This window comes from Sorex araneus, chromosome 2 (genome assembly GCF_027595985.1).
Source record: "Sorex araneus isolate mSorAra2 chromosome 2, mSorAra2.pri, whole genome shotgun sequence".
Lineage (NCBI taxonomy): Eukaryota > Metazoa > Chordata > Mammalia > Eulipotyphla > Soricidae > Sorex > Sorex araneus.
The window spans coordinates 329,900,749-329,916,263 of record NC_073303.1 but is presented as its reverse complement, the minus strand read 5'-3'; the positions used below and the strand labels follow the sequence as shown (position 1 = coordinate 329,916,263).

The following is a 15,515-nucleotide window of genomic DNA, read 5'->3' as shown; positions in this document are numbered from 1 at the left end:
ATGATGATGATGATGATGATGATGATGATGATGATGATGATGATGATAATGATGTACAAAATAATGACCAGGTGTTCTGTTTTTTAATTATTTCGTTTAAGGGATTTTTTCCCTCACTATAATCAAGAGCAATGACATCTAGAGCAAACCTTTCAGAAATATTATGGCCTTGATTCAGAACTGATTGAACCAATCTGTACTATAGCCACATCGACACTGAAAGAAGTCATTATTTTTAAGACTTACTGAGGAACAGTCAAGTTCAGAGCATATATAGGTCTCCAGACTGTCCTTACTTACTGGATTTCTACTTACAAAGCAGAATCTAAAAATAGATCAAGCTCTGGTTTACATACACCCCACAAAACTTACTTCCAAACTGATTGAGCCAATCTGCACTATAGCCGCATTGACACTGAAAAAAGTCATTATTTTTAAGACTTACTGAGAAACAGTCAAGTTCAAGTATATATAGTCTCCAGACTTTCCTTACTGCTGGACTTTTAACTACAAAGCAGAAGCTAAAAATAGATCAAGTTCTGGTTTACATATACCCCCAAAACTGTACTTCCAAACAATACTGCTCACATTCCAAAAAGAAAATCTTTTTTATTATGGAAAAAAAGCAACCCAAAGAAGTGATTATGATTTTAAAACATTCAAATAATACTATCTGCACTTGTTAGTACTAGATCTAAAAAAAGAAAGACTAAAATACCCTAGGATGAAGCGTGCAGCCACAAATGCGACTGTCCAACATCCCATACTCTACACCATTGATGTACCAAGAATAGCACACCATATCTGATGGGTGTAAAGTAGAAGATAAGTCATCTCAGGGAGGAAAATATATATATAACAGATATATGTATATACTTATACATATATATAAATATATATATAAGCCCACAAGGATCAACCTTTAACAACATGTTAGTAATCTCATACAAGGGTTAATGGCTCCAGGGTGAAATACAACAATCTTCACACACTTTTCTCTAAGGAAATTATTTTGGATCATTTTTAGTGTACTATTTATAACAAGCAATACAAAATAAATTATTTAGGTCCTGCTTTGGGGACAGGGTTTGGAGTTTGGGGTGGAAGCATTCAAAGTATGGTGGTGAGTAGGTTTAATGGTGGTGGGATTGCTGTTTGGATACTAAATATGAAATATTAAATTTTAATAATAAAATATTAATATAATTGTGAACAACTTTATAAAAATAAAATAAAATTTGAAATAAATAAATAAATACCCCAGCATTATGTTGACTTCTTTCCTTTTACATGGAAGTACACAAAAGGGAAGTTATTGACATTTTCTTCCCTCTCACTCCCGGGTCTAGTGATTCTACGAAGAAGTCTAAGTTGTTCAAACATAGCAAGTCATTAATAAATGCCTATCTATATACATAAATGCATACATAGTAGGAAAAACAAGATATGAAGTTGTATGTGGAAAAATTATATTATATTCCATTTATAATAAAGTTTATTACATGAACTCATTATTACTAAATGGCTATGTCTTCCGAAGATCAGATAGAGTGTTTTCTTAATAAAATATTAAAATGCTCACAAACTAATGTCTGATATGCTATATCTGGTTATAAATAATAAAAATTCTGATGTGAAGTTGAAAGAAGAATTTATAGGTCATAGAACAGCTCAACAGGCTGCAGGAGACTGTTTGATCCTCTATACCACATGGTCCCTCTGTATACCACCAAGAGTGACCCCTCAGGGGCTGGAGCAATAGTACAGCAGGTAGGGCATTTGCCTTGCACACTGCCAACCCAGGTTCAATTTCCAGCATCTCATATGGTCCCCTGAGCACTGCCAGGAGTAATTCCTGAGTGCAAAACCAGGAGTAACCCCTGTGAATTGCAGGGTGTGACCCAAAAAGAAAAAAAATAAAAGAATAACCTCCCTTAGTAAAAAACTGGTACTAGGTCCCAAAGACCACTGAGTTTAGCTCCACAACAAATAAATAAAAAGAATGTATATAAAATAAGAGCAATTTTAACACAAATCTTAGAAAAAAGTTGAAGAAGTAAGGATCTCTTAAAAAATGCAAATTCAGGGGCCAGAGATAGTGCAGAGGGTAAGGCATTTGCTTTGTATGTGCCACACCTGGGTTCAATCCCTGGCACCACATATGGTCCCTTGAGTACAGAGCTCGGAGAAGTCCCAAACACAGCCACATGTGGCCCAAAAAACAAAATTTTTAAAAAATACAAATTCAGGGCCAAGAAGATAGTTCAGTCATCAGGGTCACGTGTTTTGCATGAGTGGGGACACAAGTTATAGCATTTGAATGCAGCACCACATGACTTCTCTCTACATCCCTACAACACTTGATGTAGAACTGGAGTCCTCAGTGCTCCACCAGGCTGACCATGGTAGTCTTCAGCACCTCAGAGTTGGAACAATTTCACATCCTAGGTCATGCTTTGAACCAGGAGGAGTTTGACCAACTTTCCTTTAGAGTGGCCCCCAAGACCCCTGAACACAGCTTGGTAGGTCTCCCTAAAAGATATATATATATACATATATACATACACACACATATATATACATACATATATGGGGGAGGATATATATGTGTGTATATGTACATATATATGTTATCAGGGATGATAATAGTCAAAGAGCTGGAGCACATGTCCTGTATTCAAGAGCCCCTGAGTTTGATCCATACACCACGTGGTCTCCCAGGACTACCATATGGTGCAGATGCTCTGCTGGTCCCCAGCACTGCTGGGGTGCATCCCCCATACAAATCCATGGGCATGGGGATGTGACTAAGTAACTCATAACTTCACTAAATGTGATTCTCAACCCTTCAAGTGTGCAAATTCAAGCACAAGTGTGCAAATACCACAACCACACATGCAAACCTTTGTGAGCACAGAAAGTACAGGAAGGACCCCCAGATATCACAAAGGGAAGAGAAATAGGGGATGGAGCAATAGGACAGCGGGTAGGGCATTTGCCCTGCACACGGCCGACACAGGTTCGATTCCTACGTCCCTCTCGGAGAGCTTGTCAAGCTACCGAGAGTATCTCGCCCACACGGCAGAGCCTGGCAAGCTACCCATGGCGTATTTGATATGCCAAAAACAGTAACAACAAGTCTCACAATGGAGACATTACTGGTGCCTGCTTGAGCAAATCGATGAACAACAGGACCACAGCGACAACGACAGCGACAGATATTCCTAAAAGTATACATATTCTACAGCACTGGGGAAATAAAACAGGCACAGTCCTGTTACAACTGCACCACAGTAAAAAGAGCCATCTTCTATAGACTGAGTAAAGAGCATCCAGGAAAATCTAATCCTTCTCTTACACAGGACAGCTATTTCCTAAATGAGGTTATTAAGGATCTATGGAACATTCTTCAGCAAAACAAAATGATGCCATTACATACACATGGTGTTAAGTCCTCCAACTTTTCCTTGGAAGGCAGTTCATTGGAAGCTAGTGCCCAAAGAAGTGACTTTTCCTCAGTGATAAGATTTCCGTACTTGCAGCCAATGCAAGGTCCTTATGAATATCCCATTGCAGAACATGACCCTGGATAGCGAGATTGTAAAACGATCTTGTTCCATTTACATTCCAGGTAACCCCCAACAGACTCTGGCTGCTCCTGAACATAGCAGAAACTCCAAAAGGCTGATGACAGTGCCCTCACATGGCAGCTGTCAACCTGGAGCTGCTTAAATCCAAGAGAGATTCTGGAATTTCTGCCTCACCCTTTCTCATTCCTATTCACATCAGCCACTATCTTGTTTCCTCAATAATTGTTCACTGCCAAAAATAAATGCCTTTTCTAGTTGCACTGACAGAAAGTTTCTGGACTCAAATTTTATAAGGCAAAATTATCTCATGCTTATATAAAAAATAAAAATTGAAATCTGTGTCAGATGGTTCTCAGAGAAGGAGTTGAGGTAGCTGGTGGTTATTTATTTATCATGAAGCCAAAACATCTTCACATTTTGAAGTTCATATTTATTTCTGTAAACTATAAATGGATTTAGAATAAAATCACATGACTTTGCAACTATTTTATAATCTGTGAAATATTTTGTCCTGAAGATTGAAAGAATAAAAGTTGGCTTGGACAAACCTGCCTAGAATTCATCAGACACAGAAAAACTAACTGCAAGGCTCAGAGGAAATAGTTCTACCCTGAAACTACAGTGGTGAAAATATCTTTAAGAGAAGGTAGAGTCACAGATGAATTCTCTTCTCTAAAATCAAGACCAGAAGGAAGTTCAGGGTTTGAAATATTTCCAATGAGTCTAAGACTTCACACTCTTGACTGGAGGAGTTCCAGCACTGCTGGCACAGAGAAGCAGCCTCAGTTCCCCGCTCTGGTGCTGAATGCAAGTGTGAGCTTACTTCAGTTTTTCTGCTTGCAAAGAAACAGAACCCTGAGTTCACTTTGGAGGACAAGCACTGCATCAAAATTCCATCCTCCCTAGAATGCCATGACTGCCTATTTTCCTTTAGTTTCTAGTCTCCCTCCACAGAAGACAAAACAAATATTTTATCAGCATATAGATTTGTTCCTGGTATTGAGAATAGAACCTAGGACCTTACCTAGGAGTCATGTGCTCCTTCACTGAGCTGTAGCCCAGGCTCCTGTTCCTGGCATTCTTATGCTGATGAAGATAGGGCTATATTTTGTTTTGGTTTTGATTTGTATTTTTTATTGTGATAATGGCCACATCAGCAGGGCTTGGAATCATGTTGTGCCAGAGACTGAACTCAAGTCTTTGTACATTAGAGTCGCTGTATCACTTGAACCACATCTGTATGCCAGGACTGTTTTTATAACATGCTTTTGCTAAAGAACATATTTGTTTGGGGGCTGGAGTGACAGCACAGAGGGTAGGGCGTTTGCCTTGCACATGGCCAACCCAGGTTCAATTCCCAGCATCCCATATGGTTCCCCAAGCACCTCCAGGAGTAATTCCTAAGTGCATGAGCCAGAAGTAACCCTGGTGCAATGCCGGGCATGACCCAAAAGGGTAATATATATACATATATATTTTTTTTCCTTTTGGGCTGGAGAGATAGTACAGGTGTAATGGTTCATGCCTTGCATGTAGTCAACCCCAGTTTAATCCTCAACACCAAATGGTCCCTTGGTTCATTGCTGGGTGCAGTCCTGAAGGCTTCCAAGCACCACTTCATATGGCCCTGGAGATTTCTGAGTACAACTAGGATGACCCTGAAAATTCCAAGCCCCACATGCTCAGGGCCTTGCACTGAGCTAACTGTTGGTTGGCCAAGAATTTCTGGAAAGGGCCCTAGGTCCCCTTAGGACTCTGGGTGAGCCCTCCCCCCGAAAAAAAAAATATTTGCTCAATGAAAAATAGCTCATAATTTTGATATTGGCTTTCAGATTATTGGAAAAAATAGAACACATCTGTGCCATAGTTTAGTCCCCTGTGACTTGAGAATTTTAAATTCTATACTGCTTTTTCAATCAAAGTTGAAATATTTCTATGTGCCAGGAAACCTACTGTGAGTGTTGAAATGGTATGTTCTGGCTCACTGCTGCTAATGCAAAACCTCCTCAGTGGCAAAACTTCTCTGCTTCTAGAAATATTACAGTTGGCAATTCAAGCCAGACACCCAGGTGTGACTGTGCAGCTCTGTGCAAAACTCAATGAAATGGTAATGGGAAAGAGGAAGACAGAAATCCCAGTTCTATCAGACATGGACCCTAGTGCTGCAGCTTCTTTAAACATCCTGCTGTATGCCGAAAGTAGATAATGGACCAAACATGATGACCTCTCAGTGTCTGTGTTGCCAGCTATAATGCCCAAAAGTAGAGAGAGAGTATGGGGAATATTGTCTGCCATTGAGGCAGGGGGAGGGTAGGGAAGGGGGGGTATACCCGGGATATTGGTGGTGGAGAATGTGCACTGGTGGAGGGATGGGTGTTTGATCATTGTAAGATTGTAACCCAAACATGAAAGCTTGTAACTATCTCACGGTGATTCAATAAAATTTAAAAATTTTTAAAAACTCCTGCTGTAAGAACTGGAGATTTTGTCTCTAGAACTGAGCTACATGCGGGGAAGGGGAGCTAGGAGGCGTCCTCGAGACACTGATGGAGGGTAGCAGCCTCTTTGGTGGTAGGTGTGATTTTGGAATAAAAACACACAAAGGGTATTATTAACAGTATTATAAATCCCAGTCCTTCAATAAAAATGGGTTTAAATAAATAAATAAAAAATAAACATTCCGCTGTCCTGTCCAAACAGTGATGTGAGGGGGTTATTCAGAGAACACGTCTTTGGCCAGAGACTGAAAAACTGCTTTTGACATACCCATGGGAGTAGCCATAGTCGTAAGTGGAGGCTGCCCTCCGATGAACTGCAGATTGGAGGGAGTCCTGCTGCTGGTAGGAGGCTGCAGACAGTTGGCTGAAGGCTGCCGATTCCTGGCGGTGTGCAGCAGAGGAGCGGCTGCTGTAGGCTGTCGAGCCATGGGTATAGATGGCAGAACGTTTCTTCTCCTGCTGGTACTGGCTCATGGTGGTACGAAGGTCCTTACTGCGGTAGCTGCTATCATAATGGTCGTAGATCTTCTGATAAAATGGCAGAGACATCCTGTGCCCCCAACAGAACCAGGCAAGCTATAAGAAAGTAACACTGTTTTTGAGTCAGCTATAATGGAACAAATTCCACAGAACCAGTCATCTCAACCAACATGTAAAAATCAATATTCCTAGGGTGCAGGGACAGCTCAGTGGTAAAATTGCCTTCCTTATTGGCTTTTTGGGTCACTCCCTGTGGTGCTCAGGAGTTACTCCTGGCTCTGCACTCAGGAATTACTCCTGGCGGTGCTTGGGGGACCGTATGGGATGCCAGAGATTGAACCCAGGTTGACCATGTGCGAGACAAATGCCCTATGCGCTGTACTATCACACCAGCCCTAGTAAAGTGCCGTTCTTGAAGGCATGCGGCCTCATGTTCCCTCTCTGGTGTTGCCCCGTATGCTGACTGCTCTCCTTGTGACACTGCCATTGGAGTTCCTGGCACTGAAACAAAAGCAAATGATCTCTAGCACATTGCAAGAAAAAGGTGTGAGCATCACAACTAAAGTATGAAACCCCCAGTAAACCCTGCAACAGAAAAGTGTAGGAACACCACAATCAAGTGTACAAGCACCCAAAACCAAGTGTCTACAGCCTCTAAGCATCACAACAACAACAACAAAAGGAAGGAAATGGGGGAAAGTATCTGCTATATATAAGAATGAATACTCTTGTTTTCCCAAATAATAAGTAATTTGAACATCTGATTTGCTGTTTACTCAATAATGCTCTATTTTGTATTTCAGATGTGTCCCCTTCTGTCATTGTGCCTTCTTTATCTAGGTGGTCATACATAAATTTTTCTCTCCTAACCCTTATGCTTTCCCCCAGTAACTCATAATACATATTCTAATTTTCTGACATTACATTCAGAGGATGATTCAATTAGGGAGAAGGATTGAGTCTGTGAATCACCAATGTAGTTTTACTGAATAGTCACTGAACATCTATTACGAGCTAGAACTTTCCCCACACAGGAAGTACAGTGATTAACAAAACAAAATCCTGACATGATAACCTTACATGGAACATTCTATTCTATTGAAGGAGGTAGACAATAGAGAAAAATAAGGAAAGCATATGGTATATTAGTATGTGCTGGATGCTACAGTAATCAATGAGTGAGGAAAAGAAGATTGAGAGATTTAGCCCGCCTCATCAGTGATGAGTTCCTTGGGAAGGAAACTCTGAGCATAAGATCATCTGAGGGGGGAAATAGCTCATGCAATAGAGCACATAGTTAGCATTTGCAAAGCCTGAGCACCCCATCCCATCACATGCACCACAGTCCCCCATCAGCACACCACCAAGTAAAGCCCCTATCCCAAGCACCATTGAGTGTGGCCCTGGTGGCTCCCAGCACTGCCACTGTGGCCTTGTTGGCCCTTAAGCATCTTTGGCCTAAGCACTGCCAAGTGACCCTGTCGGAAATACCAGATGTCAGAGGAGAGAGGGAAGAGGACTTATAGACCATTGTCTATAAGTTTATTCTGAAAGTGTGGAAGAAAACATCAGCAAGTTCTGAACTGAGAATAACACTCAATAATATCTGAGAAATACGCGGCCGCTATTGTGGCCACACGACTTTATACCTCTTCATTCTCAGCAATGGAAAATAAATTATCAAATGCTTCTTTTCCAGCAGGTCCGACTTTGGGGGGGAACTCCAAACAATAATAGTGAGTTTTTTGTTGAAATATTGAATGTTATCAAAGTAAAGAGTAAGTAAAGTGAAATTAATCAGCTACACATGCAGGGTGAGGGATTGGGAGGGTGGAGGGCGAGGGGGGGAGGTTTACTGTGGTTCTTGGTGGTGGAATATGCGCACTGGTGAAGGGATGGGTGTTCAAGCATTGTATAACTGAGACTTAAGCCTGAAAGCTTTGTAACTTTCCACACAGTGATTCAATAAAAAAATAAATGAATAAAAAAATAAAATAAAATAAAATCTGAGAAATAGACAATGAAAAAGGAATCATCTAAGCCAGGAGACTAATTAGAAGACTGCTGTGAAGTGAACCCCAAAATATAACCCCCGAACCCCAAGATCCCTATGTTGAAATTCTGACAATATTTCAGATGTGACTGTACTTACAGACAGTGCATGCATAGGAGAAATGTAATTTCAAAAGAGATCATTAGAGTGAGATCTCACCAAATACGATGAAAGCCCCATGAGAAGAGGAAATTAGGACATGGATATGAATTCGATTCATTTAGATTGTGATGAGACATGAAGACAAAGAATATAGCCATCTATAAGCCAAGGAGAGAGACTTCAGGAAAAAACAGACTTCAAATTTCTAGCCCTAAGAACTGTGAGAAAATAATTGCTGATGCTGCCCTAGAGTGGTACTTTGTTATGAGAACCATATTAAGTCAGAACAAAGACTCCAGGCTAGAACAAAGACTCCAGGCTAGAGACGACACTGGAAGCGCTAGATGTGTGAGAAGTGAATAACTTTACATATGTTTTTGAAGGTAACCCAGTATCATTTGCTAAAGGCACTAAAGTAATAAAAAATAAAGAAGAGAGAGAGATGACTGCAAGGTTTTTATCTGAGTGATCTGAAGTTGCAACTGACTGAAATGGACTATGGGAATATGGGAATATGAGAAACGGAGTATGAGAAAGCAATGAAGGGTGGAAGACCAGGAATCTAGTTTGAAATGTTCTACGCTGAAGAATCCTGCTGGATATCCAAGTGCAGATGATAAGTGGGATGTTACATATGCAACCTTAAGGTATAGAATGAAGAACTACATTTAGGAATGACCATTCCTAAATGTATGATGGTGGTGCTTGGGGGGCCATATGGGAAATGCAGGAGTCTGGTTGAAAGAAAAAGCCAGGACTAAAACCTAGATTATACTCATGCCTTACCACATAATAAACTTTCTGAAATCAAACAATTTGAAAGCAAACTTCAAACCTAGAAATTTCAAAAAAATTTCAAACCTAGAAAACTAACTTCAAATTTCAAACCTAGAAACTTCAAACAAATTTCAAACATAGAAAACTAACTTCTCTGTTAAGAACAGAGATAGCTTAGCAAAGAGATAGCCCAATGTGCTGAGTGCCTGCTTTCCATGCAGGAGAACTGAGTTTGACACCTAAGTATTATCCTTAGCATAAGCATGGTCCTCTGAGAACAACCATGAGTAGCCTCTGTGTGTGGCTGGGTATGACACCCTAAAAAAAAAATGATATGAAGGCTTAGAGCAGGGGAAGTGGCTCAGTGGGAGAACATTTCCCTTTCATGTGTGAGCGCTGGGCTTGGTTCCCCAAATGACATACACACAAAATAGAATAGGAAGAAGAAGAGGAATTAGAATCGTTCCATGATAAAGCACATACTTCACATGTAAGAGGTCTAAGTTTTGGTCCTTGCCAACAAAACAAAATAAAGAGTAATTAAATTAGTCATCATCATAGCAGTTTACATTATGAACTTGAACTAATAATTCTAGTGTTTTAGTGAAACTAAACAACGTGTGTTTGCTTAGCATTGGGAGGGAGAACAGTACATTAGCTTTCCTGCATAACATATACACTAACAGGAACCTATCAGACACATTGAGAACTTTGGCTAAATTAATAATTTCACAGAAGCATGCTCACACCTCGAATATTTTATGCATTTGTTTGGGCTCTAAAATTCTAGATTTTCTAAATACATAAAGTAAAATGTTAATTTAAAATTATTAAAATTAGCTATAAAGTAATTCAGTTTTTCTAATTTTTTAAACAAGTGCATCATTTTTCATGTGCTACTATTTTTATCAAGCTTAAACTCATTCTTTATTTTAAAAGTCAACACATAGTTCCTTGAGAAGAAAGCCAAGTAAACTTTATTTATCTTCAGGCTCATGGAATATATCAGTCTATGTTTGTATTTCCCAAGAGAAAAAAAATAGCTACTAGCAAGCAATCCTTAAATAGATCAGTATTTTCCATTCTAAAATATGGATAACAATTATCACATGTAATAAATAATTATTATACATATTCTAATAAATCAATACTTAAATATAATATTATATAAGCATAATATGTTAGGAGGTTATAAAGATACTAGATAAGTTTTATAATGATACATAGAATATCAAACATGAAACATGTTATTCGAATAATTTTCAAATAAACAATGAATTATCTTCCTATGTACCATGTAATAAACTAAGTTTATAATTCAGGAAATTTGACATGTTATTTTCAAAAAAATAAAGTATCTAACTATCTCACCCCTATCTGCTTTTGCTCTTTATTTCCCCAAGTAGTTATATTTTTTAAAACATTTCATTTTACAAGCACATAGGTAACGTATCCACAAGAAAACTCAGTTTGGTTTTAAGTCAATAGAACTAATTGTCTCATCTCTGAACTCAGAAACAAAGATGCATATATCGTCTCGTCATCAAGTAAGTAAGGATTATCCCTAACATCTGACATCTAGAATCAACTGGGAAGAAAGATGGTTTGATTGCCTCCTGTTGCTTTAAGGCCTGTCATTTCCTTCCTGAAAATAATTAGAGCATATAAGTAACAATATTAACTCCAGAGTCATAATCCTGATATGAAATTTTATACTAGAATTAAAGGCCAAGTGCTAATTAAAATTATTTTGCACAAAGTATTATCTTAAGGATCATATTTAGTTCTATATGTCACTGAAATATCACCTAACCACTTCAGGTTAAGAGTATCAGAATGCATCCTTACATGCATATAGGCACCATTAGAAATCACTGAGTTACCAAAAGGGACATAAGCATTAATTTACCTTCTTTTTAGTCTAATTTGTAATCAGGAAGTACTACAGGTATAGAGAAAATAGAAAGTACATGACTTCCTGTCATCTGCTATTTCCAGATTTCAGCTAAAACTTGGAAAGAGTACTTAACTCAAACTTACAGTTCCATCTGACATGGATTTTTTTCCCTCCTTGTTCCAGGAACAACAGTAGCTAAATTTTAAAGGAATACCGTGGTTTGAGAGAATAATTGTGCCAGCAAAAACAAGCAAACTGTTGCTCTGGTATTCTTTCCCGCATTCTAATTTCTCTGCTATTCTGACAACCCTTGAAAAAACTGATGAACTTAAAAGAAAAAGAAAACACACACACTGCAGGGTCACTAAGCACATAAAATCCTTGTTCATTCTTGTTCCTTGGTATCACACTTACCAGTTTCAAAAGGAGTGATGGTGGTAGAGATATTCCAAGATGGTTGTGGAGCTGGATGAGAGAATGCACAGCCCACAACAGGTTGAATCCAAAATAAATCGAAGAGGCTGGGCTAAAGACAGGACCTAGGGGCCAGTTCAAAAATAATGCATGTGGTCAGGCAGTAGAATGTCAGAGTCACACAGCCAGCCTTTTATGGCTATGAAGACAGATAAATATAGCAGCAAATGGAAAGGGAAGCCCTAACCGTAGGAAGAGAGACGCCCTCATTGGTAGCCGCCTCAGCAATGCACAGACAATTAATGCCACTCAAACACTTTGGCAAATTTTTATTTGCCTCTAAGAGCTTTTTTCAGTATCATAGTATTGCTAGAAATTTAAAAGTGTAACGGAAAAAAGTGGTTTGTGTTGAGAACTAAAAATAGTTACAGTAATCTAATTCCTAAATTGGACTTTATGGAATTTTAATGGCAAGATATGGTTCTGAGTGTGCTGTTCATAACATGTACATTTAAAAGACACAAGGTGAAAATTAAAACTTGAGGTTAACTAGATGCAAGTCAAATAAGAAATGAGTTACAGTATGTGGGCCCCATGACACATAGTCACTATTTCTCTCATCTCAGAAAAATTTATTAAGTGATAGCCTTAAGTTTGAATATTTGAATATATTTCCTTGTCATTATCTAAAAAATGTCTAAAAATTTATTAAGTGATAGCCTTAAGTTTGAATATTTGAATATATTTCCTTGTCATTATCGAAAACAACATGTTTTATCTAGTCTAAAATTAGACTGGGCTAATCTGTCTAAGCAAAGATTCTCTTTCTTTGTTTTTTGGACTGAATTACAAATTTAGAGGAGTAAAACTTGATGATTAGACACTGCCTTTGAATTCAATCCAGAACTAGATTCCAGACGTCCATGGCACAGAACAGTTATTTAGTCTGAAGCAATTTATTTCTCCTTCCTAGTTTTCATTTTCTTTCTCTACAAAATGTGGTTAACAATATACAAACTGTGGGATTGCTGTGGAGATTAAAGGTGATAATGCAGACGTGGCACTTATTCAGTAATTAACACATAATACTGTAAATGTCAACTAATATTACTGATATAAAAACGTGTAAAAGGTCATCATTCAGATTTTGTGCATGAAGTAGGTTGGTATTCTGATTAGTTGATCTTAGATTCTGAATACACGTCACTATCTGTCAAACTTAGAACAAATACTCTACTTTTTTTTTTTTTGCTTTTTTTTTTTGGAGGGGGTGGGGTCACACCCGGCAAGGCACAGGAGTTACACCTGATTCTGCACTCAGGAATTACAACTGGCGGTGCTCAGGGAACCATATGGGATGCTGGAAATCAAACCCGGGTCAGTCGTGTATAAGGCAAATGCCCTACCTACCCACTGTGCTCCAGCCCCCAAATACTCTACTTTTAACTATTTTCTTAATAATAATTATGGATAACACTGTTGAGATACTATCAAGTGCTATAGATTGTGATAGTTTTCTTGTACACAAGATCTCATTTAAATACCAAACTACACAGCCAGCTGGGTCAGAGAAACAGCACAGTGGCTAAGGCTTTTGCATTGCTTGTGGCCAAGCCACAGTCAATCCCTGACATCCCACATGATCTCCAGAACAGCACCAGGGAGGACCCCCAAACATCTTGCCAGGAGTAAGCCCCCCCCAACACATCTGGGTATGGCTCAGGCCTAACTCCACCCCCAAGCAAAGCCAGCAAGACAGTTTTATTACATAGCTGGGGAAGTCAAGGCCTTCAGAAATAAAATTACTTGTCAAAGATCACCACATTGCAAACAACAAAAATGCATTTTATTCAGAGGTATTTGAGGTTTGACAGAAAAATGAGTGAAATATTATTTAGTCTTCAAAAGGAACAGAATACTAGTAAGGTCTAAAACTTTTAAAAACTATGCTGTTAAGTAAGTCAGACACAAAAGAATAAACAGAATAAATATCCATTTACATAATTATTCAAACAAATAAAGGTGGAAAATAGTACAATGGACAACAAAGGGCAGACTACTATTTAATAGTTTCAGTGTATTTTGTTCCATTAGAATTTTTTTATTGCTACTGAGGTGACATGATTACAACAGTGCTGCTGTTAATGCTTTTGGTGTACAATTTAACTGCACCGGAGCTATGCTGCATCCTTAAGTCCTAGTGCTAGCCCTTTGTCCTGGCTGGCTGAGTATTATCAGGAATGTCCCTCAAGCTCTCTGAGCACTGCTTGAAAGGTCAAAAATAATAGTAGCTCATATACATATATATATATATATATGTACACATATATATCTTCGTGTTCCTGGAGTGAGCAGATGCCATTGGGCTACATTAGCACGTGACAGAGATGAATGGAGATGTTACTGGCACCCACTCGAGCAAATCGATGAGCAATGGCATGACAAGTGGTACAAGTGATATGTATGTATATATATATATATATAAAACAAAATTTACTGGCTACAAAATTAATACATTAAACTGTTTATTTTATTCATCTATCACTAGCCCTAGTGAAAACCAAATAGTTTATTTCAAAGAAACAATAAGGTTTGACAAAATATTAGTTCCAATCTAACTAGTCTTCTATGTAAACTTCTTACTACTATATCATTTGGATCCAGCCTTTTTAAAAATATATTTATTATAAAAATTGAACAATATTGGTTAAAAAATTACATCAGACAAATTAAACATTAAATATGGGATGTTGGGTAAAGTATGAGAGGGGCCTGGCCACCAGCACATACATCCCAGGTCCCTAATTCTTGTGCTTTGCCAAGAACAATTTCATAGAAAGCAATAATAATTTAAGGCAAGCACTGGGACCAAAGAGATAGTACAATGCTTACCATGCACGCAGCCAACTCAGGTTCAATCCCCAACACCACATATGGTCCCCCCAGCACTGCCAGGAGTAATCCCTGGACATAGAGCCAGAAGTAGGCCCTGAGCACTGCTGGTTTTGCCAAACAAAACCAAAAGCAAAACAAAATCGAAAGCAAACATTTATTTCCAGAGGTAGAGCAAACAAGTGTCCAGTAGGGTGGAAGTAAAGTGTTTATTTGAAAGAAAAGAGAAAGTAGCACAGACACTGGGGCAAGAAAGGAAAGGGAATGGGGGTCTCAGTGGGGGAGCTGCAACAATGTTTCTTTGTTTCACATCTTTTCATGGTTTTCCAAATGGGGGGAATATCTGAAATCTGAGGACCTGACCTTGTTTGACCACTTCCAAGGGTTCATTAATATACATTTATGAATATTTACATTTTATAGTTTGGAGTTATTATGAAAAATTCTGTCTTGAAATTTTAAATACATTTTTCCTTATGTAGTTATAGACTGTCATAGCAGCACTGGGTAGGGTTTTGTATTGAAATTTTTCCATTTTTGACAAAACGGATGGAACTCAAGGGAATTATACAAAGGAAAATTAGTCAGAGATAAACTACATATGAAATATACAGATATAAGATTGATGAAGAGACAAAAAAGACAAACAGGTGGATGCTGATAGTAGAACTAAGGTTACCTAAGAAGGGAGTAGGGGATAATAAGGTGGGGGAAGGAGAAGGCATTTCATGCCAATAAAATAAAAGAACTTGCATCATCTGCAAAAATTTCCCTCATACCAGTTTGTAGTCATTCCTTGGTTCCAACTAGTC

General features: G+C 38.5%; 1 protein-coding gene across 1 annotated transcript in view; it reads right to left on the bottom strand.

Moving 5' to 3' along the window:
* MYOM1 (myomesin 1) overlaps positions 1 to 11,922 on the bottom strand; it is a 142,493-nt gene extending 130,571 nt beyond the window's left edge. The window contains exons 1-2 of the mRNA XM_004606000.2: positions 11,812 to 11,922; positions 6,357 to 6,664 (exon numbers count right to left, since the gene is read on the bottom strand). Of these exons, the coding sequence (XP_004606057.2) occupies positions 6,357 to 6,637 (281 nt within the window). The 5' untranslated portion in view covers positions 6,638 to 6,664; positions 11,812 to 11,922. The remainder of the gene's footprint in view (positions 1 to 6,356; positions 6,665 to 11,811) is intronic.
* Between the last annotated feature and the right edge of the window lie 3,593 nt (positions 11,923 to 15,515).